General features: G+C 36.6%; 1 protein-coding gene across 1 annotated transcript in view; it reads left to right on the top strand.

The window, feature by feature from the left end:
- rp1 (RP1, axonemal microtubule associated) overlaps nucleotides 1-26,595 on the top strand; it is a 178,552-nt gene that overhangs the window by 22,969 nt on the left and 128,988 nt on the right. Inside the window, exons 6-18 of the mRNA XM_031904600.1 lie at nucleotides 4,206-4,357; nucleotides 4,649-4,727; nucleotides 5,698-5,773; nucleotides 7,602-7,678; nucleotides 7,769-7,800; nucleotides 7,917-8,046; nucleotides 12,171-12,274; nucleotides 12,627-12,803; nucleotides 14,438-14,650; nucleotides 15,829-16,006; nucleotides 19,015-19,149; nucleotides 20,289-20,482; nucleotides 24,048-24,134. Coding sequence (XP_031760460.1) covers nucleotides 4,206-4,357; nucleotides 4,649-4,727; nucleotides 5,698-5,773; nucleotides 7,602-7,678; nucleotides 7,769-7,800; nucleotides 7,917-8,046; nucleotides 12,171-12,274; nucleotides 12,627-12,803; nucleotides 14,438-14,650; nucleotides 15,829-16,006; nucleotides 19,015-19,149; nucleotides 20,289-20,482; nucleotides 24,048-24,134 — 1,634 coding nt within the window. The remainder of the gene's footprint in view (nucleotides 1-4,205; nucleotides 4,358-4,648; nucleotides 4,728-5,697; nucleotides 5,774-7,601; nucleotides 7,679-7,768; nucleotides 7,801-7,916; nucleotides 8,047-12,170; nucleotides 12,275-12,626; nucleotides 12,804-14,437; nucleotides 14,651-15,828; nucleotides 16,007-19,014; nucleotides 19,150-20,288; nucleotides 20,483-24,047; nucleotides 24,135-26,595) is intronic.

The following is a 26,595-nucleotide window of genomic DNA, read 5'->3' on the forward strand; positions in this document are numbered from 1 at the left end:
GCAGTTGCCTATAGCAACCATCAATCAAATCTGTGCTTTTATTTGCTAACTTTTATTAGACTGATAATAACTAATTGCTTTTTGATTGCTAGGGGTAACTGCTTCCCTGCAAATTAGAACCTATATTAGTACACCCCATATCACATATACTGCATGGTAATCGATATCTAACATGCAGTCCAGGTATATTTCAAGGGGCTCAGTATAAGTATCTGGAATCCCTCCAAAGGCCTGTTTGTTAAAATCACTCCTGTGGATGCATTTCCATGTTTAATAAAAATTCTGCTGTCCATGCAAACCCATTATTTTGTCCACAGGAAAAACCAGGACCGAAATATATCAGACCAAGTGTACAACAAATCTATAGGATACAATATTGGATTGTACCAGAATCAACATGTAGGTCACCACCTATAATTAGACTCAAAGCCCTCAAGATATAAGAAACAATATGCTTGTTTCTCCCCAAATTTCGTAGAATGACAATTATTCAGAAGGAACCATGTTAATACCTTTTAAATTGAGGGGTTACTATACAAAAATGATGGTAAAGGGGAAGGAAAAACAAGTGCACAATGGTAGGGTGAAGAAAGAGGAAGAGCAAGAAGAGAATGTGGGGGAGGTACAGTGGTTATCCGGCCATTGCCCTTCATGCATTGCAGTGTGCTTGGAAGAAAAGCTGGAGGGTTTTGCTAGAAGAATATTTTTAATATATGGAAAGCACATCCATTGTCTGTTTTTATATATATATATATATATACAGGTATAGGACCCATTATCCAGAATGCTCGGGACCAAGGGTATTCCGAATAAGGGGTCTTTCCATAATTTGGATCTCAATACCTTAAGTCTACTAAAAAATCAATAAAACATTAATTAAACCCAATAGGACTGTTTTGCATCCAATAAGGATTAATTATATCTTAGTTGGGATCAATTACAAGGTTCTGTTTTATTTCTACATAGAAAAAGGAAATCAGTTTTAAAATTCTGAATTATTTGATTAAAATGGAGTCTATGGGAGACGGGCTTTCCGTAATTCGGAGCTTTCTGGATAACGGGTTTCCGGATAAGGGGTCCGATACCTGTATATATATATATATATATATATACTGTATATATATATATATAGTCTATGAATCCACACTAGAGGATGTGTTATTTTAGTATTAATTCCAATAAATTTGGCATGCAAAAAGACAAGAAAACACCCTTTGACTTGGAGGCTGAAATTTTACAATTTTGCAAAGTTTCTGCAGTGTCACAATTTTTCAGCAAAGTGAAAAAATGTCACTAGTTTGCAGCCTTGGAAGTAGCACTGTAGTACACAAAGCATTGTGCATGAATACTATACAAAACCACACACTGCTTTGTGTTTCTATTCTTTCCCATTTACTTTTATACACCGTGTTTAGAATGCTGAACTCAAGCCAGAAAATGGTACGGTTTTGCAGAAAACCATTACAGTCACAATATAGGTATGGGACCCATAATTCAGAATGCTCAGGACCTGGGGTTTTTCTGGATAAGGGCTCTTTCCTTAATTAGGATGTCCTACCTTAAGTCTACTAAACAAATTATTTAAACAGTAATTAAACCCAATAGGATTGTTTTGGCTCCAATAAGAATTAATCCATCTTGGTTAGGATCAAGTACAAGGAACAGTTTTATTATTACAGAGAATGGGTTTCCTGATAAGGGGTCCCATACCTGAATTTGTACTATTACTAATACTAATTATATCTCCTATTAGAGTTTCTGTATAAAGTAGACTGGGTGCAGTGCTGAACTATTAAGCACTTTGATTCATTCTTAACCAAAAATCTTCCCCTTTTAGCTTTACCACAGAAGATGCTGTTCTTGGAGTGCATTTACAGCTTTTTATTGTTATGGCGGAGATTTATTCTTTATTGCACCGTGTCATGGTCCTTATTGTTGTTAACAGATAAAAGCACAGTTTTGGGTATTTTATGTGGCACTTTGCATTAAAATAAACTTGCCTGCTGCACAGTTAATTCTGCAGTGTCGTGCTTGATACTAATACGCACTGAATTATTTTAACTTTCATTAATATTCATTCCACCTACAGTCTGTTTGTGTCTCTAGACGAACCATTTCATACACAGCTTTTTATTAAGCTAAAGAAGGATTGCCGGATTCTCCATAATTTATTTGACTTAATTTAAATACGTTAGCGTTGTGTAAATGTGCATTCCTTTCTGATTGCCCTTAGTTTAACACTGAGTTTAAAGCTGGAGATTTTAGTGAGGCAAATAATAAGATCATTAGAGCAACTCTAATGGGTGACACAAAAAAAGAAATGAGAATATATTTTTATAAATATTTTATATGTGCTGTTATATTTATAACAGATTCTGTATGTGAGCGGTAAAGCATCAGTAAAGCACTGTTACATTACGACTGCCTTGTTAAGATCCACCCTTTCCAAAAAGCCTGGAGGAAGGGTGATGGAGTTTGACTGCAACGCTGTATTACATAAAATAAATAGTGATAAGGGAAAATGTCCTATTTAAATTCGCTGAAAAAATTAAAAAAACTGTGAAACTTTGCCAGAAATTTGCCAAATATATTGAAGTTAATGAAAAGGCAAAATTAAGTTGCAGTTAGGAGAAGGAAAGGCTAGTAAAGAGTTAATCTCAAGCTGCAGGCATACCTTCAGTTGTCCCAATAGTGCCCTTAAGTCTCCCCATATTTCTCCCGTTCAGAAGATCAGAAACCAAACAGGAAGAAAAAATGCTGAGCTGGGTAAAAAAAGTTCCCATAATGCCTTACTCCTGCACAGACACCCAGACCAAGTGAACATGCTCAGTTAGTAAGACTATGGGGGCGTATTTATCATGCTGTGTAAAACTAATTCGCCGAAAAAACAGAGTAAAAAGCTGTGTAAAATAAATGGAAAAGATCGCCATCTGAGCGACGGATATGACGCCGGATATTATGCCATTATTTTCCATAAGTTCCGGTGGAAGAAAAAATGCATAAAACAATTACGCCGATTTTACGCCATTTTTACGCCTTTTTACGCCATTTTTACACGGCGAAGCCTGGCGATGTGTGGCGAATTTTCACGCCGTTTTTTACACAGCATAATAAGTATGCCCCTATGAGTCGGCTTCCTGCTGATTGGCCAAAACTTGTCTTCAAGTCAAAAATTCAGAAATAAAAACCTACTTGGAGGCCTTTGGAAACAACATCAGAGGGGTCGGTGAGCAACATGTTACTCACAAGCCACTGGTTGGGAATCACCGGCCTATACATTGCCCTATATGTTAGATAAGCTCATTACCACTATGCTACAACTGTTCTTCATAGAAAAATGAAATGTCCCATGTTGCTAATTTCTTCCAAATGTCGCGCTCGGACAGCTCCTTAGATAGACAGAGAGGGCTGGGAAGCATAAAAATGAGGTCAGTGTTTTTTGCATTTGTGTTTTCAAAAACACAAATGCAAAACAGTAACAGGTGAAAAAGTTCATCCCTAAAAATAAAGGGTGCCAATGGTTTTTAACCATGAACTTGTTTATTGAACATAAATTAGATGCTTCCTTTGAGATACACCCAGCATTCAGGATAAGATTGGTAAGAAAAGGCATTATCTTAACATCTTAACTCAGAATGTATTTGCTATGTTATTAAATGGCAAAGGATTTAGTGTATTGTTATGCAGATGACTTTGAAGGGTAATGGTATATAAAAAAACCTCCCATTATGCTCAGAGGGTTAGTATACTTAAAGCCTTCCCTTAGGGTAGCCTTCCCTGTCAGGCCATAGGAACACATAAGAGAACTTTTAAGGGCATATTTTAATCACTCACCATGTCGTGTATTGGGTCTCTTAGGGGGAAAAAGAGTTGCTTTACCAAATATACTCTTACACATATTATTTTAGTAAGCTCATTCAACAAGTAGTTGTGCATTGCCAGCCTCCAGCATCCATCAATAGTCACAAGCAATGGGTGGGTGCTGGGAGTTGTCGATCTTCAACTCCTACAGAGCTACCACTTGCAGTTTACTGTATTAAGAACAAAGAAGGCCACAAACTGTATCACATATTTATTCTTTCATGCAGTAGCTGATATCTTCATATTGAATTTTACAAAACTATTACCTGAGACTAAATTCTCAAGAGCTTGGCCTGCTGTGCAGTTATTGTAATGTGAAATGTATTATTTTCTTTTTTTTTTAGTGACAAAATATGAAATTCATGTAGTAACTGGTGATCTGTGGAATGCAGGAACCGAAGCAAATGTCTTTATTTCACTACATGGAGAATATGGTGACACAGGATCCCGGCAACTGCTCAGGTCAAGCAAACCCAGCAAATTTGTTAAAGGACAAGTGAGTCATTGAGAAAGATACATGTAGAATTTCATGCTTGAAGTTTAAATAGCCCAGTATTACTATTATTAAACAGCCATGTCTATCAGTCTATATTACAAATACATCAAAATTCTATCATCTAAAATGCTTAACTCAGTTTGATTTCAAAATGAACTTTGAATATTTATTCAAGAGCCAGGAGGTAATTGCATTTCATTGGTATTATCGGTATTACTGAGACTTGTTGGAATGAGCATATACTTAATGATTGGGCTAAATAGGCCTATTCTATTGTGTGTGAATTTTCAGACTGAAGTCTTCTCCTTGGAAGCGGTATATCTTGGGAATATAGACAAACTGATCATAGGTCATGATGGATTTGAGCCAGGTAACAAATATTCACTATTAAAATAAATGTCTAAGCTTGATTGTAGAGGAACTGAGTATATACCTAGACTTTAACAATAACACTGAAAACTCAATCGTTGCTCGATGTTAGGAGAGTCTCCTGTCAGAAACAGCTAAATGACATTTGCTATGAGATGAATTGTTCAAGACAAGAATTAGTTCAGTGTGCAGCTTGAATGACATAGAATTACCACTCTTCCTCTCAAATTCCTAAAGTGTTACTGACACATTCACATCAATCCAAAGGAGGCCAACGTTATCCATTTTTTTCAAACTCCTTTCAACCCACCTCCAGGTCTTCTATTCCAGAAGTCTCCAGAACACTCCAACCTGGCTTATCTAGCAGCATATGGGTAGAGGGCTGGGGGGTTGCAATCCTGTGGGCTGGAGCTGTAAGAATCACTTTACAGTCAATATACCCTTGCATGTGGTTAAATATTTTCTTCTGTGCTGCTTTTACCATGGTGGGTATTAAATTATCTGTTTACTCACAATTTTCTATCTGCAAAATGTATGTGTGCCTACAACTTACAGCTTAGAGGGAACATTGCATGCATACTTCATTTATGTTAATTGACTTAGTAAATGATTATAACTTGCCTGAAAGGGCCTGAAGCTCAGACAAGTTGATACATTCCGTGTCATTAATGGTACAAATGGCTTATACATTTTCAGTAAGAGTATGACATATTTTCATATTTATATTCAGTTTTTAAACATTATGGGTTTTGCTGTGACAACTCTGTTTTGTGCACCTAGGGCAACATTTTGCTTTGTCAATCTATTGGTATTTCTCTCTAATTATAATAAGTCTGGTAATAAGGATAATAAAGAAAAACTAGTTACCAAAGAAATGTAGGGAATAGTTTTGTGATTTTAGTGACTATTATTGCCAATGCATTTAATTTGTGTAATAGTATTATTTATAATCTTTATTTTCCTCTTTTTAGGTAGGGGGTGGTATTTAGAGAAGATAATTGTGCACGATCTACTAAAAGATAAGGAATACACTTTTTTCTGTTACAGGTTTGTTGAAAGGAAAATTAAACAATATTGATTGGAATTTACTCATTATTACAGTAGAACCCCCATTACATTTTTCAGAGGACCAGAAAAAAATGGTGTAAAACAGTGCCAGGCTAGCCGGATGCCCTAGACAATCTGACTAGACACCTCACACCACCCCTGTCCAATGCATTGGAGTCAGTGGACTTTTTCTCAACTGTTTTCTTATGCTTAAGTGCATTTGCTACTGCTGCAAGGAACAGTATTTCAACGTGCTTATAGGCGCGGGGCCAAGAAACTTTCTCTCCTATCCACTATTCATTGGAACTGCACCCAGAGTCAGTGCATGGGCCTGGATACAGACACAAAGAGCAAATTTTGGTGCAAAAAATGCATAATCATATGTTCCTGTGCTGAAATCTGCCCCGCTTATTTGTACCCAGGCTGACGCATTGACTGCAGACACAGTGGATTCAGACACAACAAAGTGTTGGTAGGAATGGAGCAATGTCCCCTCTATGCTCATGTGCGTACATAAAACCTTTGAGACCAACGCACATAACAGATTGTGGTGCACACAAAGAATTTTGGATTCTGACCTGAGCACCGTTTAAAAAATGTGTACATGAGTTTCAAATGTGTGCACAAAATATTTTTTTTTGTGCACGTAGCCGAGAAGGAATTAGAGGGACCATTCTAGTGGAGGGGCAGTTTCTTGGCCTGCACTTATATGCAGGCTGAAACACTGCTCTGTGTGGCAGTAACCTCAAATTCAGTGGGTGTTTTTTCTCAAGTTTTTTTTCTCCAGGTAAAACAAAACACATAGCTAAATTAAAGCACAGGCAAAAGGCATACCAGGCAACAAAAATGTGTAATAATACAGTGTTGCAGGCCAGCAGATTAAAAAAACTAGAGGAAAACTGACTCCGGCTACATTGTTAGAACAGGAAACACATACACAAACAGAAATAATTCTACTTAAAATAAGACTCACCACTTGGTACGGTGCGTTCAGGTGCACAAGCCCCAGACCTTCTGCATAGGGGAGTAACACAATATCTTCTTAGGGAGAGACAGGCTGGCACAAAAGCAGACACAGAGTGGAAATATAATGCTTAAAACTTGCTATTTATGAAAGAATTTAATACATTCTATTCAAAGTACATTTAAGCCTTACGCATTTTGTGCCCTTAATCACAGGCCAACGATTAGGCCTATGATTATGTGCCCAGATGGGGCATGAAATGTGTAGGGCCTAAATGTACACTGTATAGTATGTATTAAATTCTTATGTTCTTATAAAGAGCAAGTTTTAAGAAGTATATTTCCACTCTGTGTCCAGTTTAAACCAGGAAACAAACAGGAATAAAAATACTGCTTTCCATTGCAACTACATTCACAAATATCTTTAAACTATTAAAAAAAAATTAATAATTGCATATTGGAAAGCATTTTACTATGTAAAAAATTGTTTTGACCTCTTCAGGATCACTGGCTCCAAAGATCTTGGCAATAAAAAGGATAAATATGGTAACTGTGTTTTCTGTAAAAGAGTGATAAAATTATGAATTGAGTAAATCCAACAACTACCAACCATACCACATTAAATTTTTGTCATTTATCTTTGAAATTTAGTTAAACTGTATATATGTGAAATCTACTGTACAACAAGTATTAATTACCTCTGATAACACAGCCATGTTAAATACCCCCAGCACTGATTAGTCTACATATATTTTGACACGTTTTAAGTAGTTCCTTTACATTGAGGATCCTTGTAATATCAAGCCATGCTTTCAAGACTATACTCCATATTGACATTTTAATGTGTGTTTTTTAACTTGCAAAGATGGCTGGATAAAGGAGAAGAAGATGGAAAAATTGTAAGACAACTATACGTTGCCAATGAGGGGGAGTTTCCAGCAAGTAAGTGCACATAAATGTTCAAAATTCCTCTTCTAAGCACTGCAGAGCCATCTAATTTAATTTACTCAATTCTATTTCTTAATTCAACAGGCCAAGAGCTTGAACTGAAAAGAAAACTAATAGTAAGCAATCCTGTTAATGTTTTCATTTTACCTTGTAAAAGGTTTTACCGTGTTAATCAAAGAAAATGAAGGTTATTTCCGTAGTATTATTCTTTTTTCTATGTTTTTTTATTCAGTGGCAAGCAGAAAAGTGGAAATACCAGCAAGAAAATACACTGCAGTTCTATTGCAGAACAACAAAGAAATTTATCCGCCTCACACCTGGCTGCAAAGTTGATGCTCTTGGCAATAAAAAGGATAAATATGGTAACTGTGTTTTCTGTGAAAGAGTCATACACTCTAATTAATCAGATCATTAAGTTAAACTATAAATACTTGCTAATTTATTTCTGTATTAGTCTTTAGTTAACTTTTAAATAGTCATCAGTACAATAACTTTTTAACAAAATTCACAGAAGCATATTATTTGACCAGAGGAAAAAAGTTAAGATTTACCATTGAAATATATATTTAGTTTGTAGTTTTAGTGTAGTAAAATCAAATTCTGACCAATCCCTCTACCGTCTAGATTATCTAAATCGGCCTCTAAATTTTCCTCACTAATCTTTTTCATCCATTTCTTGAAGCTATCTAATACATCTGCCATCACAACTGCTGCAGGGGGAGACTTTTACATGCCCACAGCTCTCAGCCGGATACCAGATATTCAACCAAAAATTCTACTAAATTAAAAAAATAAGACCTATTGAAAAAAGTAAAATCTTGAAAACTACTGCCCTCACTTGTTCAGTGCTTTAAAGGCACTTGACTTTTAGGGTTGAGAAATTGAGAATGAGATTAAGTTTGGTTCAGTATTTGGACAAATTCAAATCCTACAGAAAGTCCTAAACAGTATCCTGAACGTAAGTGTCTCTTCTCCAGTGTAATCATGTCCCCTCGCAAGCGCCTCTTTTCCAGAGAAAACAACCCCAACCTCGACAGTCTCACCTCATAGCTTAAATCTTCCATCCCCTTTACCAGTTTAGTTGCACGTCTCTGCACTCTCTCCAGCTCATTAATATCCTTCTTAAGGACTGGAGCCCAAAACTGCACTGCATACTCAAGGTGAGGCCTTACCAGGGACCTATAAAGGGGCAAAATTATGTTCTCATCCCTTGAGTCAATGCCCTTTTTTATACAAGACAGCACTTTATTTGCTTTAGTAGCCACAGAATGACACTGCCTGGAATTAGACAACTTGTTATCAACAAAAACCCCTAGATCCTTCTCCATTAAGGATACCCCCAACACACTACCATTCAGTAGATAGTTTGCGTTTATATTATTTCTACCAAAGTGCATAACTTTGCACTTGTCAACATTGAACCTCATTTTCCAGTTTGCTGCCCAGTTATCTAATTTTGTCAAATCGCTCTGCAAAGCGAATCAGGACAACATTGCAGCCTCTCTTTATAACTGAGAACTTCTGTTCATCTGGACAATTCTTATTTTAGTAATGCCCCTTAAGACTGCTAGAGAACAAAGCTGCAATGCATATTTTAGAAAGGGCTCTTCCAATCTTTGTAAAAGGGAAGAAATACCCTTGAATTTGTTCTCCTTTAAATACTGGACTATATCCACTACTTTTTTTTCTAATCTTGAGTGCATAACTCATTGACAGTGAATCTCACCTGCCATTTAGTTGTCCAAATCGCCAATTTGTCAAGGTCCTCTTACAAAAATGACAGATCCTAGATAGTACACCAGAGCCCCCCCTACCTTTAGATTAGAGGAACAGAACTTTCATTTGAAGCAGCGTAGGGGTTTTTCATGGTGAGGGCAGTGAGGTTGGGGAATGCCCTTCCTAGTGATGTTGTAATGGCAGATTCTGTTAATGCCTATAAGAGGGGCCTGGATGAGTTCTTGAACAAGCATAGTATCCAAGGCTATTGTGATACTAAAATCTAAAGTTAGTATTGATGTTGGTATATATGGTTTATGTATGTGAGTGTATAGATAGGTCAGTATGGGTCTGTATGTGAGTGTATAGATAGGTCAGTATGGGTCTGTATGTGAGTATATAGATAGGTCAGTATGGGTCTGTATGTGAGTGTATAGATAGGTCAGTATGGGTCTGTATGTGAGTGTATAGATAGGTCAGTATGGGTCTGTATGTGAGTGTATAGATAGGTCAGTATGGGTCTGTATGTGAGTGTATAGATAGGTCAGTATGGGTCTGTATGTGAGTGTATAGATAGGTCAGTATGGGTCTGTATGTGAGTGTATACATAGGTCAGTATAGGTTTATGTATGTAAGTGTATAGATAGGTCAGTATGGGTCTGTATGTGAGTGTATAGATAGGTCAGTATGGGTTTATGTATGTGAGTGTATAGATAGGTCAGTATGGATCTGTATGTGAGTGTATAGATGGGTCAGTATGGGTCTGTATGTGAGTGGATAGATAGGTCAGTATGGGTCTGTATGTGAGTGGATAGATAGGTCAGTATGGGTCTGTATGTGAGTGGATAGATAGGTCAGTATGGGTCTCTATGTGAGTGTATATATAGGTCAGTATGGGTCTGTATGTGAGTGTATAGATAGGTCAGTATGGGTCTGTATGTGAGTGTATAGATAGGTCAGTATGGGTCTGTATGTGAGTGTATAGATAGGTCAGTATGGGTCTGTATGTGAGTGTATAGATAGGTCAGTATGGGTCTGTATGTGAGTGTATAGATAGGTCAGTATGGGTCTGTATGTGAGTGTATAGATAGGTCAGTATGGGTCTGTATGTGAGTGTATAGATAGGTCAGTATGGGTCTGTTGAGTGTTAGATAGGTTGGTCGTTGAGTGTATAGATAGGTCAGTATGGGTCTGTATGTGAGTGTATAGATAGGTCAGTATGGGTCTGTATGTGAGTGGATAGATAGGTCAGTATGGGTCTGTATGTGAGTGTATAGATAGGTCAGTATGGGTCTGTATGTGAGTGGATAGATAGGTCAGTATGGGTCTGTATGTGAGTGTATAGATAGGTCAGTATGGGTCTGTATGTGAGTGTATAGATAGGTCAGTATGGGTCTGTATGTGAGTGTATAGATAGGTCAGTATGGGTTATGTATGTGAGTGTATAGATAGGTCAGTATGGGTCTGTATGTGAGTGGATAGATAGGTCAGTATGGGTCTGTATGTGAGTGTATAGATAGGTCAGTATGGGTCTGTATGTGAGTGTATAGATAGGTCAGTATGGGTCTGTATGTGAGTATATAGATAGGTCAGTGTGGGTCTGTATGTGAGTGTATAGATAGGTCAGTATGGGTCTGTATGTGAGTGTATAGATAGGTCAGTGTGGGTCTGTATGTGAGTGTATAGATAGGTCAGTATGGGTCTGTATGTGAGTGGATAGATAGGTCAGTATGGGTCTGTATGTGAGTGTATAGATAGGTCAGTATGGGTCTGTATGTGAGTGTATAGATAGGTCAGTATGGGTTTATATATGTGACTGTATAGATAGGTCAGTATGGGTCTGTATGTGAGTGGATAGATAGGTCAGTATGGGTTTATGTATGTGAGTGTATAGATAGGTCAGTATGGGTCTGTATGTGAGTGTATAGATAGGTCAGTATGGGTCTGTATGTGAGTATATAGATAGGTCAGTGTGGGTCTGTATGTGAGTGTATAGATAGGTCAGTATGGGTCTGTATGTGAGTGTATAGATAGGTCAGTATGGGTCTGTATGTGAGTGTATAGATAGGTCAGTATGGGTCTGTATGTGAGTGTATAGATAGGTCAGTATGGGTTTATATATGTGACTGTATAGATAGGTCAGTTTGGGCCTGTATGTGAGTCCTTGAGTCCTTTAACGCTAGATCCTCTATTGCATATAGTGAGAAAAATACATTAAGTGCATTTGGTTTTTAAAAATCCTCCTTAATTGATTTATAACACACACCTTTTACTGTTGATACAGTTTAAAATGTTGGGGGTAATTCTTAGTAAGCGAAGCATTCAGTTCCTTGTTGTATATATATGACTTTTTGATTGCTGCTTATAATGGGACCTTAAAGCTGTGTCTTTCCCTTTTTATATTGCTTCCTATGGGAATACATTTAAAACAGCAATGGTGCGCTATAATTCTTGTTCTGTCATTAACTGAGAAATTATCATCTCAGTCTATGCATTGCAATAATGACTGAAACCTTGTGCAAGAATTTCCTTGAAAGGAACCATCTAGAGCTCATCACTTGTACAACTGCAAAAATATATTTATTACTTGGATTCAGTGTGCTTGACACCACTCCATAGTATAGGTATGTGCCAAGCACTGTGTGGACTTACTTAAGCAGTTGCACCTTTAGCAAGGGGTTCTGGAATATTCAAATCATGGGTCTTGCTTCCCTTTAGGTTTACGTTTTGCTTTTTAACCAACAAAATGAACTTTCTGAAATCTCTTTAGGGCTTTTTGATGTGACGAAAAAAAGAGGAAATGTTTGCATTTTTAGCAGTCATCAGATCAGGAACCTTGCTTTGGCGATTGACAGCGGCTTTGTCACTGGAATGGTATGAGAACAATGTTTGATCTCTAATTCAAAACACAGTCTAATTGTCTTATAATAATCATGCCTAAAAATATAGCACGATCTGAAGAAAATCTAAAAAGTTCTAAACTCCATAGTCTTCAGGTGTTCTGGTATTGTTGAGCTGCCAACACCCCACATCAGCTGTTAGTCACATGTAGAGATTTTAGCTAAACATCCATATGTAGGCGGTACAGTCCACAATAACATAACAGGTGATAGATGAGGACTTAGAAGCTTTCATTCTGTTCATGAAGAGAATATAAATCCTGCCTAGATGTTTGTTTGAGTTTTTGCACCACTGATATCCTACCTTAATCCTGATACTCTTTCAGGACAATACAGGAATTCTGTGTGAACTGCAAGTGCATCTTCAGTTAAATCATTGTGTTTTGTTGGAGTCTATGAGAATGCCAGGTGTCACAGTTTCTTTTGATAGCGATGGTGAACCAGCTGGTGGCAACACAGGTGGATATGCAGGAATCTGCAAGGAGTTCGTTGTGCATGTGAAGGTACATATCTCTATGCAATCTAGTAAGAATCTATGTCTTAGGACATTAATTCTATGCAAGTGCATACATTTTGGGTGTAACTAAAAGCTAAAATTCACAAGCAACCAGATATACCAAAAATAATAAGATTGATCAACATATATTTCCTGGCACTGTGTTTTATTAGTAATTCTTTCTGTGCAAGTGAATACACTTCCATAAAAGCCACCATAACAAGTCAAGGTAAACTTCATATGGTGATCCTAACCATTTACCTCTGGAACCTCAATGTTATTTTGCATTTCTATGGAAAAGTGGTTTGTTCCCTTTTATAACTTATAGCGGAGAGTTCTTTAAGGCCATCATCCATTTTTAGAGCAAAAGACCACCGTTCAAGGGATGTTTTGGGGGGCTCTAACCATATAAAGGTTTGTTTGTCCTTACCCTGGAATAACTCTAAAAATATAATAATGGAAAGGTTCTTGTGGAAGCACTCCAAAGTCAAACAACAGTAAAGTATAATTGAGGTATGAGTAATCTGGGCAATTTGCAAACCCAGACATACAAAAAAAAAAGAAGCTGATCAAGCTGTGGCCCTGTTATTTATTAGAAATGTGTTCCATGCTGGATACAGTTAAAAAATTTATGATCAGAAAATGACCCAGCCACAATACCATATCACGTTAAACCCCCCTGTGATGGTCCTAACGCTTTACTTCTAGCCATTTTCTTTTCGCAAGCTGGCCCACTCCTGGTTGGTTGCATTTGGGAAAATTATCACCTGACCAATGCATTGCTTAAACCTTTAAAGTGGACCAATGCATTTAAAAATTGGTGTTGGATTTGGGGATCTCTTTCTCTCTCATAAATCTACAGCCTGTGAGACCAATGCTTTTTGTTCTTCAAGATAAAAATGTTATGAAAACTTATCAACTTAACATTATACAGGTATAGGACCCTTTTTCCAGAATGCTCGGGACCAAGGGTATTCCGGATAAGGGGTCTTTCCGTAATTTGGAGCTTCATACCTTAAGTCTACTAAAAAAACAATAAAACATTAATTAAATCCAATTGGATTGTTTTGTATCCAATAAGGATTAATTATATCTTAGTTGGGGTCAAATACAAGGTGCAGTTTTATTATTACAGAGAAAAAGAAAATCAATTTTAAAAATCCTATTTATTTGATTATAATGGAGTCTATGGGAGACAGGCTTTCCGTAATTCGGAGCTTTCTGGATAATGGGTTTCCGGATAAGGGGGTCCGATACCTGTATTTGAAATGATTTGGAAACAATATTAGTAATTAATATTTTGGTGTTTTTTAGCTAGGTCTTTCTGTGCCACATATTCTAAATTGGTAAAAAACATGACATTTAAATGTCTGTGTTTTTGTGCAGAATGCTGATTTATTTATGCATTTTATGTATAATTAGGGTTAAAGATTTAATTGAATAAATGTGCATATAATGTGCAGAAAGCACAAAGAGAATATAAAGTGATAAATTAGTAGTACACAAAGTAACAGAAATGTCAATCATTTCATGAATAAATAAAATCATCTGACAACTTGTCAATCTTTTAAACATTTTAGGAAAAGAAAACAAAGCGATTATTTTTTCCCTTTTGTTCTACCATTTTCTTTTCATGCCTAGGGAATTTTCCACAGTGGTGCTGTAATTGTACTGACAACAAGCTGGAGTCAGGCATTATGTATAAGGCCTGGTGGATTCTGCAGTGGGGCTGGAAAGCAAAGTGAAGACTCCTATTGGAGAGTGCATAGGATTGGTTCTGCCATGTATATGTTTGAAAGTGTTTTAAAACCTAGACAATATCTAAGGATTCAGAATGACCAGTGTGATGGAGAGGTAAGAATAGCAATCTATTCTAGTCCAACATATAGCAGCTCCATGCAGGTAATGTTATAGTGTTCTGTGCCCCCCCAGGTATCTTTCCTTCCCAGTGTGCTCTATGTGTTTTAGCCCTCCAGCTAAAGCTATGTGGATATCTGGTATGGCACTCCTGCTGGCACATTGGTTGGATCAGTCACAGGAACAGGCTGCTCACCCAATATAGTGTTATGCCAAACAGAAAGGAAAAAGCATGCTCCAGATGTAAACATGAAATAAATATTGAACAGGATTTTAAAGGAGAAGGAAAGGCTAGTAAAGAGTTAATCTCAAGCTGCAGGCATACCTTCAGTTCTCTCAATAGTGCCCTTAAGTCTCCCCATATTTCTCCCGTTCAGATGATCAGAAGCCAAACAGGAAGAAAAAAACACTGAGCTGTGTAAAGAAAGTTCCCATAATGCCTCACTCCTGCACAGACACCCAGACCAAGTGAACATGCTCAGTTAGTTAGACTATGAGTCAGCTTCCTGCTGATTGGCTCAGATCCACATTCCTAAGGGGGGGGGAGTGAGTTCTTAGCATTCTTGAGGGAGGGGGGAGCAGGAAAGAGCAGAGAACAGAAAGCTGTATGTCTCTGGCACAGGAAAACAGACACTACTAATCTTTTTTCAGAGAAGTCAGTGCAGCGTTTCTGTGAGTGCTTATGGCTGTATTTACATAGACCTTTCTGATAAAGCTTACTTAGTTTTTACCTTTCTTTCTCCTTTAACAACTTTTCTAAAATTTGTGATGGGCACAATCATTTTGGAGAACTGTTTATAAAGCTAAAAAGAATCACTAGGGTATTTTGTCACATCTTGGCTTTTAAACAAATTATTTTTAATGATATTTTGGTAAAAGCATTTGTCAAAGTTTACTTAATGGTCTAATGTTGAGCTTGTGTTGTATATTGTGTTGTGTTGAAACTGTATCTAAATTAAACATTATCATAATTTATTTATATAGCGCCAGCAAGTTACACAGCACTGTACATTAATTCATAACAGACAGGGGACTTGCTTTATAAAGACAGGACTTGTCATACATAATTATGCATACAAATACATTGAGCCCTACAGACATTTTTAATTCCATTTGAAAATATATGATTACAATATTTAAAAATATGTTGCTAAATAGCATCTCTCCTCTGCCAGGGAATGGGGGATGAGTTTTGCCATTTCAAAGTGGAGAGAAACTTGGAAAATGGATCAGTGACTCTGGAATCTGTAAGAAACAGAGGGATTTATGTTGGACTTCTGCCCAGTGGATTAGCAAAACCAATGGTTCATACTGGAGAAAGCAACTTTATGTTCTACCCAAAAGTCATCAAGTGTACGTATTAATAGGCTTCTACTTGCAAAATCTGTTGAAGATTGCCAAAATACCCAGCACACAGAAAGTTATAATGATCTATTTTAGGGTAGCATTAGTTGACTTTATTTTAGTTCTGATCTGATCTTCTTCTACACAGCAATATAGTATCCAAGTGTAACCACATATTTCTGTTCAGATGATATTTAGCAACAATAGAGTATCCAATTTGCCACAGATTGCTTCTAGATTTCAATATAGAAATCAAATCATGACTATCTTTTGTAATTATCTGCCAGCATGACCTCCCCAGAGATTGCATTCTAGAATTTTACTGTTACCGTTAAAGTGAATTCATGCATGCACAATATAATTCATGCTCATGGAATATGCATATCCGCCTTTGGTGCTTAATATTCTTTCACACCTTTACATGCACAAGGCTCATGTATCTTTCCCTCTTCATGTCTTGTATGCATTACTTTCACCATCTTCCCTCTCCTACCAGGCTAAGGCTTGATAATGTTTCAGTCAAGCTCAGAGTCCTGAAAATGCTCTAGTGAAGAATTATAAAACCTGTGCTGACTAAAATGTCAGCAAACTTTGAGAATGTGAAAACTTCTATTAATTAATGACATGCTAATATTACAAATCATTGTATATGCTTATTCTTATCTAATTTGCTTAAATAGCTCCATTCAGAGTTGGTGAGCTCTGTTAGGTTCTTAGAGTAACTTGGTTATATAGAACAACCAATCAGATATTGTGCAGTTTGGTCACACACGTGTGATCACATTTCTTTGATCTGATCAGCTGGGTCCATGGACGAAATCAATTCACTAAGGATGTACAGCCTAATTCAGTTTTTGGTGGGCTGTTTAACCCATAACCCTGCCCACAACAAACTGCAAAACTGGACACACTACAAAAAGCCTTTGGACACTATACCTTCATTTTCTATATTTGTCCAAAAAAAATATTATAGATAGAATGTTGCAATATATTGTTTTTGCCTTTGTATTATAAATGTTAATTGACTTTCAGCTTTAGCTTGCCTAGGTTTCCATGATCTTGGAGGCCAGCCTAGCCTACCACAGCCTGGCATCTTTATAAATGTTTCTGCCATTTTATTTAGTTGTAGACCTATACATTTCTGTTGGAAAAAAAACAGTAAAAAATATAGTGTGTGGGTTTATTTTACACCTCTTGTTACACAATTGTTATATACCAAAATTTTCAAATATGCCCCCTATAATTTTTACAGACATAGCTGCAGTAGGGGAAAGCTCCTTTATTCTCTTATAGCCTGTACAGAGAGATATCATAAAACTATGCCAGCATACAGTAGTTTTTTGCTGTGCTACACACAATGTAATCACAACATTTTACAGTAATTTAGCCTTTTAAAGCCAAAACATGCAACTTTTGACCTTTACATATGATTTATAATTAACTTCACTTCCCTGTTTAGTGATAAATAGCTTAATATGAAGAACCAGATTACTTCTAGTTATACATTACCAAAATATCGAAAGTGGTACTGAGAGAGTACGCAGTAATGCTATTTTCCTATGTCTCCCTTGGAGGCAAGCTCTTTACATACAAACAACCAGTTTTAAAGCATTAGCTGATTATGATCACTGATCCTCTTGTCTTTAGATTCATTAGTATAATTACGTCTAGATGTCACATGTCCTCCTGACAAGAAAGAGCCTGGTACATGAGAGTGGCCTAGATTCATATACGAAGATTTGAGCAAACTTGCTTGAATATAGAGTATAAACTGTATGCATATGTACATATAGCACAACAGGGTGTGCTACAGTTTGCCAATAGGAAGCATGAATGTGTTATTACAACACAGGGACAAAATAACAATAAAAATAGCATGAAACATTAAATATGACCCTCCTCATATTTCATGTTTCATGCTATTTTTATTGGTTAAGGGTAACATAGCTTCTAACTGGATATATAGGGCACCAAACAGAAACAGCAGGCGAAAATTGCTTATCAACAAAAAGGGTTGCAGTGTGGGAACATTTACTGAATGGACAAGTACAGTGTGTCAATATGCTTTTTGAAAAAACCCAATTTAAATTATTGCTTTAAACAGAATATAAAATATAGACTTTGTACTTAAAACATTCTGACTATTTACATTTACTGTATGAATGTGAGGGGGCCTTTAATACTGCCCATAAGCTTATTAATGCCCCTAGTGCCATACAAACGCAGTATTGATCTACTGACAATGAAATGCATCCACATAACAATGTACAAAAATAATGCTGGGTTAGATTATCATGGGATCATTAGGTAATGAACCTAAAAATAGACAAGGTGACCATACTGTATATGATTTGTATGGTAATTGGTACATGTATGGTGGGAGACGAGGAGTCCGATATCAGCAAAGGCTGGATATCGGTTGTTTCATTGACAGAAACAGTACAGAAACATTTGAACCGGTGCCTTTCAAGGTGTCTGAGCACCAGCAAATGTTTAGTGCTGAATCATAAGATAGGGGTAGAGTTCATTTGTTTCTACCTGCATATCTGATAATTCAACTGTAAAAGGGTAATTTATCAACCATGATTTATGTACATTTTTCAAGTTGTTTGAGCTCATAAACTAGAAAAATTCGAGCTATCTGAGTTTTTAATTTGAACGAATTTTCCTTATTAATAAATAAGCAACCATTCCATATGCAAGTTTATTCGATTTAGAAAAACAAATTTGAATTTGCAAATTCGAAAACTGATAAATAAGCCCATAAATGTTAGTAGAGGGTGCAGTAAAGATCATAATTGTAACATGTATGGCCACTATAAGAAACATCATCATTAGAGACAACCAAAATGAGTATATACTGTGGGTTACAAAATCTTTTTCAATACAATACCTTTTTGAACAAAGCAAAGTATATTTCTTTATAACAAAGAATGTATACATTGGCTCTTAAGATAGCTGTGACAATTTTTTATTTTAACCAAGGCTTCTTTATATCAAGGCTTCTGTTTGTTTAGATGGCAGGGAAAAACCTATGGGGACATCGGCAACACCCAGTCTTAAAAATGAAGCTATCAATAAACATGATAATGATATAAAAGATCAAGAGCCAGCAGCCCTGAGCCCATCTACATCTCCACCATTGAGTAAAAGTGAGTTGCGTGTTAATGGTTGTTTTGAGCATTGCATGAGTCTAGTTTTTGTGTGGCAGATTAGTATTATATATGTTCCAGTCCTATGCATAAGTATTAGTATTATATATGTTCCAGTCCTATGTATTAGTATTAGTATTATATATGTTCCAGTCCTATGTATTAGTATTAGTATTATATATTTTTCAGTCCTATGTATTAGTATTAGTATTATATATGTTTCAGTCCTATGTATTAGTATTAGTATTATATATGTTCCAGTCCTATGCATAAGTATTAGTATTATATATGTTCCATTCCTATGTATTAGTATTAGTATTATATATGTTCCAGTCCTATGTATTAGTATTAGTATTATATATTTTTCAGTCCTATGTATTAGTATTAGTATTATATATGTTTCAGTCCTATGTATTAGTATTAGTATTATATATGTTCCAGTCCTATGTATTAGTATTAGTATTATATATGTTCCAGTCCTATGACAATTGCAGTCTTTGGTTGTTGAGACACAGGAGAATTAATTTTAAAGGTATATTAATGAAATGGGGAAGAGAACATTCTCTGTAAAATACCCCAAGTGCTAAAAGGGACCTGCCAAGATAATACACGTCAGTAAATACAACAGGCCTCTAAAATTACTTTAATTATTTTCATTGTCATCTTTTCTTTAGTAACAGAGCCTACACTTTATACATGTTTCACAGAGATCAATTTTTCTATTAAGTCTATGTATTGAAAATAAGGGTCTTGTGCTATTTAACCACACACATCCAAGGGTTCTAGGTGTATGTCTGCTTTAGTGGAACCAAAACAATCAATAAGAGATGCAGATGAGAGGTGCCTACACGTCTCTATTGAAAGCAATGACACCCCTCAGGCCAACAACTGGTTTGTTCAGTTGATCAGTTTCTACAATACAGGATTATTACATTTAAAGATCTATAGGTTAAAATCTACTGGAAGGCTTCAAAGGAGTAGGATAAATGACCTCTGGAAGAGAAGGATGGAGACACCAACAGATACAATGTTGACCAATGACAGATATTTTTGAATGCTGAGTTGAAATGCAGCCATTTTAAAATTAAGCCTGCAATTAGATGCAATAATAACATATATTTGTATTATCTTATACAAAGCAAAGACCGATGACGATGAAGAAGTTCCCCAATCATCAAAAGAATGGAAAGTTTCTGTATTGACAGGCAATGTTGGGACTTCAGCCGATGTAACCTTATGGGTATATGGGGAGAAAGGAACAACTGGTCCAATAGCTCTGCAGAAAGATAGAAAAGAAAAGACATTTTTACCTAGACAAGAAGATGAGTTCATGGTAAGTTTATACAATAGTTACATAGCAACACGCAAAACAAACAAAAAAGTATTTTGCAGATTTTTTTTTTTTATATAAAGAAAATAGCGGGAAACGACCATGGAGTAATCAGTTTAAGGGATACAACAAAGACCTCAAAAGGCATTGGGTTCAATGGTATGATAAATTGTCGAAAAGTTACTTCAAAACCTGTTCACTAGAATAAATTTTACATTGTTATTATGGAGCTGGAAACAAATAAATAGAAATTAATAAGGATTGTTTTTTTTTGTGTTGATGAGTGTTGCTTGTGTAGAGCATCATTATCTCACCCCTTATCAGTACATTCATTGTCAATGTATCTGATTGATGATGATTCTAGAAACTTAAATTATTGGGTTGATGCTGCAGGACAGTGTTTAGGTCAGGAATCACTTGAACGGCTCTCCACACTTGGGGGCACATTCATTAAAGTACGACAGGTTCGATTACAAAAAATTTGTACTTTTTGTATCGTTTACAACTTTTGAGTATTTTCTATGATATTTTCGTTAATTTGCTCGGCTTTTTCGTACTTTGCGACAATTTGTGGGACAAAATCATATTTGTCGCAACTAGTACGAAAGTTTCGGATTCATTCAAGCTTCGGTATTGTGAATTCCTTGGGCCAGGTTGGAGCTGCAGAGTGCCATTGAGCCCTATGGGAGACTTTCCTTGGGCCGGGTTGGAGCTGCAGAGTGCCATTGAGCCCTATGGGAGACTTTCCTTGGGCCGGGTTGGAGCTGCAGAGTGCCATTGAGCCCTATGGGAGACTTTCCTTGGGCCGGGTTGGAGCTGCAGAGTGCCATTGAGCCCTATGGGAGACTTTCCTTGGGCCGGGTTGGAGCTGCAGAGTGCCATTGAGCCCTATGGGAGACTTTCCTTGGGCCAGGTTGGATCTGCAGAGTGCCATTGAGCCCTATGGGAGACTTTCCTTGGGCCGGGTTGGAGCTGCAGAGTGCCATTGAGCCCTATGGGAGACTTTCCTTGGGCCGGGTTGGAGCTGCAGAGTGCCATTGAGCCCTATGGGAGACTTTCCTTGGGCCAGGTTGGAGCTGCAGAGTGCCATTGAGTCCTATGGGAGGCTTTCCTTGGGCCAGGTTGGAGCTGCAGAGTGCCATTGAGTCCTATGGGAGGCTTCCAAAATCCTGCACCGAAGTTTCAAAGTCAGAAAGGTTTTCCCACCGTTAATGATCGTTTCAATGCAAAAATTTTGTGACTTTTGCAATCATCAGAAATTATCGGATTTCGTGATTCGGATTCATACTTTAATGAATGTGCCCCTTGGTGTTCATATCTATCATTTTTGTACTCTGGGTGTTGGGTGCCACCAGGACTTATGCACAAGGGTAAGTTCATTCTCTAAGGTACATTAACCCAGGGGAATGCTTTCTGTGAAATATTAGTAACACAAGAAGCTGCTCATTAGGAGACAAGGCAGGCTGTAAGTTCTTAACAGAGTATAACCCAGGGACGTATAGGTGATTATTAGAACACTTCTTGGAAATGGCAAACAGGCCATTAATAAAACTAAAGCCTGCCCAGGTCAGAATTGCAAATGCAGAATTCTATTAATAGTCAAAAACTTTGTGAAAAATTAAGATGCAATTATTATTAGTTGCTTCTATAACATTTTGAGAATTTATATAATGTGTAGGTTTCATACATATGAAATCATATGATAACACAAAAGAACTGTGGAGAAGCAGTAGAATTTAATTTTGGAGCAAAAACTACAATTTACATAGGTTGGCACACTATACCCTTCAAAATGCTTCTTTAAACAATACAAGCTAAAATTGGAGAAAAAAGTATGTATTCTGTATTTATTATCGGCAGCATTCCCGTGAAACCAGCAGAAGATTCTTTGCTGATAATTGTGGATCAAGCGCTTTGCCCAGAATTGTGTTAAATTGTCATAGAGGGGCAGTATTACCCCTATGGCCTAAACACACTTTTTGCTTTTTGTTTTTATTATGAAAAATCAGTTTTTTGTTATTTCTTGAGCTAAACAGGCCAAACAGGGAAACTGAAGCTACTCCATATTTGGTCCATGTGAGGTAGGTAATTGGATTACCAGTTCATAGATAATCCCCATGAATAATGGGCTTCTGTTTTTCTGTGCTCCGGCGCTGCCTAAGGGGTCCTTGCCGCCCCGAGTCGGCCAAGTTGATGCACTGCAATAGAAGAGCTAAAATTTCAATTTAAAAACCATAATTTCTGCTCTTTAAGTTACAGAAGTGGCTTTTTGCTGCCACTGGGAACCTGCTGGAACTGCCACCTGAGGCGAGTCCTTCAACTCCCCTCATAGCAGCAGTGGCTCTGCTGTGCTCTGGTAAACTAGTTATTTACCCTTGCAAGGAAGCAGACGCTTTTAATTGAACTAATGTTGAAAAGGGGCTATACTCCCCCCCTTTAATACAATCTCCCCCCATTTAATCTATTTCATTCTTGGTTTTAGAGGGTTTTTTAGTTTAGTCTTTAAGTACACGATGATTTTGGAAAAATGTAAAAACCATGAAAAAATTGTGTTTTCCTCTTCTTTTCGTTTTCATTTTAATTTGTTCGTGCTTTTTCAATTTGGTTTTAATAAATGACTAGGCATTTGTGGTTTTAGTGGAAATGTGTTCCATGGCTTCAAAAAACTCTAAAACCAGGTAAATGAGAATATTGATAAAATTGGCCTTGCCAAGTCTGAAATAAGAGAACAAGCAGTACAAATTTATTAGAAAGACTCCAATTATGTTGTAGGAAACCAGAGTTAAAGGATCTGTATGAAGCTTTGTTATTGATTGAATATCCAGAACGATAGAACAAATCTCTGAATTTTGTTCTCCATCCAAATGTATATTCAAGTAGAAACTGTTTCCCTTAGGGCAATAAGCTATACTGTGAATAGAAACCACCTTGTTGGAACCACTAATGTTTTAGTGAAATCCAACAGCACTGGCTGTAATACAAATCTCTGTATCACCATTTGCTTCTTACTAAAGGCAAGTGAGATAGTCTGACATGTTCTGTTTCTTGTAGACCATGACAGTAATTAATAAATGCCAGGGGTTGTAAAGTTATTGGGAAATGTAGTTACTATTGAATGTAGTATCTGCCTGTTTCTATCTCCACTACTTCTCCTGACTCTCCTGCCTTTGTACTCTACTCTGGCCATTCAGTCAAAAGAACCAAAAGGTAGATGTATATAAGCACAAATGTTTCCATGAAAATATATTTATTACTTCTGAATAATTTCAAAAGAGCAAAGACTTGGATTGGGGGTGAGGTTTATTCATTTTTGAATTTGAATTTCGTTACATTTGAATGAAAAAAAAAATAGGTATTACATTTGATCCTTTGCATGTTTAAAAAAAAAAAGGAAAGAAGCCCAATTGAAATAAAAACTGCATTGTTCCATTCAGTTTTTCAAAAGAAAACAAAAATATCTAATAAAATTGAAGACTTTTTTGCCTTGATTTTCTTGAATTGTGGTATGAACTCTGTAAGTTAGACTATTCATTTTTTATGTATTCATTGATTTTGCTTTATTTTTTAGGTGGAAATGCCTAAAGTAGGCAAAATATACAAGATAAGGATTGGACAAAATGGAACAGGAGATCAGCCTGAATGGAAACTAGAGAGGGTAATCTTATAAAGATTTTATAGAAACTTATAAAGATTTCATAGAACCTTATAAAGATTTTACTGGACATTAACACTCACTGCCTAATTATCCTATTCATTAAGTAGGTTTGCATTGAGTTTAACAACATAGGATGGTGGGCAGCTTGTTTGGATGAGGACTGGGGAGTCATGCTTTCTCCATGTTTTCATATACAAGTATCAGACTGCTCAGGACCTGGAGGTCCACAATTTGAATCTCCAAAACTAAAAAATAATTTAAACAATAATTAAACCCAATAGTAATTAGTTGGGATCCAATAAGAATTAGTTGGGATCAAGTACAAAGTACTGTTTTATAATTACAGACAAAAGAAAATATTTTAAAATGTATTGAACATTTGAATTATTTAAGTAAAATGTACTCTATGGGAGATAGCCTTCCCCTATTTTTGACCTTTCTGGACGACAGGTTTCTGAATAACAGATCCCAAACCAGTTTCTATAACCTTGTCATGAGCTTTAGGGGCCAGGCTAAATATTAAGCTTTAAAAGAGGCCATAAACCATTACAAATGTGATGGACTATACATTATCCTACACCATATATCTTATTTTTCCATGGCCCTATACCTTAAATGAACATATTATATGAAAGTTCTTGCAGTGCTTTTTTTTTTTAAATGTCATCTCAATCCTTTTTTTACACAAAGATACAGGACTTTAAACATCTCTGCTCTCCTTTATTGCTTATCACAGACTTTTCTCCTGGCAGCAAGGCTTATAGAACAATAGCAGACTTATTGCCGTGAAGGATTGCAAAGCTAACACATGGATAATAACATTTCATTGTAGTATTTTATTCTTTCCGTAGCACACTGACTTCCTAAGCTGGTTAAATCCTTTACTCTCTGAAGATTGTATGTACTGTAAAGGCAGCTCAGCTTGTATAAAAGAGTGTATAGTTTCAATAGCTTTACATTTTCTATCCTGATCTATTCCCTAAATAGAGCCAAGAGCCATATTGGTTATGAAGAATATACGGCTTTAACCAATGCACAAAAAAGTGTAAGGAGAGCGCATTCACATTACTGAACTTCAACTCTAGGGAGTTTCTGTTGTTTTTCTGTCCCATGACTCCAGGGCCTAAATTTATATATACCATTTTGCTACAAGAGCAAGTATTTATTTGTGGAGACTGCTATCCAATGTACCATCCCATTTGATTACCTAGCAGTTTAAATAAACAGCTGCCTGTGAATTTTTCTTACTTTTATTACAAATGTTCAAGTAATAAATCACAGCATCAGTGGCACCAGCCTTAGATAAAACTGTCTTTACTCTGTTTAAGACTTCTCACATACATTGCCCAATGAAGGCAAGAATGCAGACAGATGTCACCATTGTCTCACTACCCAACCCCACAGGTTGGAATCAGTAGGCTGTGGGATCATGTAATACCCTGGGACCTCTGAACCCTAGGGTGGAGGGTAATTATAATATAGTATTCCAATACATACTACTATATTCACTAATTTATTGTCTCAGGGTAGGGACCCTAATAATATTAATAAATGTGCCCATAGCAATACCTAAAGGACTTACCTCCTACCTGCCAGAATTGTAAGGGGAAGGTTGGACCCTGAAACATCATGTCATGAAGTCAAATATTATGCCCCCTCAGCCTGCATATGAGATTTTTTTTAACGTTTATGATCCCCTGTTATGATCATGACAGTGTGTGCTTCTTTAATTTAATTTTTGGACATTTCTGCCCAAAAATTTAATTAAAAAATCACTTCGTTAGCACTTAACATATTTTTTTTCATCTTTTGCTTGTTAACTGCAGAGGAGAACTGGCACTATAAGTGAACATCCTGTGGCATTCTCTCTCTCTCTTTTTTCTGACCAGAGTGGACTGTGAGGTCCATACATCTTGACATGTTTTTTTTTTTTTTATTCCTCCCACCTCCTATAGTGAAAGGAATTTGCATTGGGTGAGGAAATATACATGACTTGAGTGGCAGTAATTCATATATAACAGGAAGTACATTGAAAGCTTTTTATATTGTATGAAACAGTAAGTCATGTTTCTTTCCATGGTGCAAAATGGAAATCTCCACAAGGCTATCCAAGTAAATTTGGGGGAATTAGGCAAGTATTCCTTTTCTGCATATACACTACTTAGCAAATAGGATGTGGATACCTGCCTGTCCAACATCTGATTCTCAAACCAAGGATATAAATATGAACTAACAGATTCTACTCTTTTGGAAGGGCTTTCCACTTGATTTAGAAACATTGTTGGTGGGATTTGCTTCCATTCAGCCACAGGAGCATTAGTGAGGCTTGGGCTGATCTTGGGAATCAGGCCTGACTTGCAGTCAGCATCCCAGTTCATCAGTTGTCCTGTTTAGGTCAGTCAAGTTCTTCCACTTCCACCTCTGCAAACCAGTTCTATATGGACCTTGCTAACGCATTGGC

Source organism: Xenopus tropicalis, chromosome 6, assembly GCF_000004195.4.
Source record: "Xenopus tropicalis strain Nigerian chromosome 6, UCB_Xtro_10.0, whole genome shotgun sequence".
In the NCBI taxonomy this organism is placed as follows: domain Eukaryota; kingdom Metazoa; phylum Chordata; class Amphibia; order Anura; family Pipidae; genus Xenopus; species Xenopus tropicalis.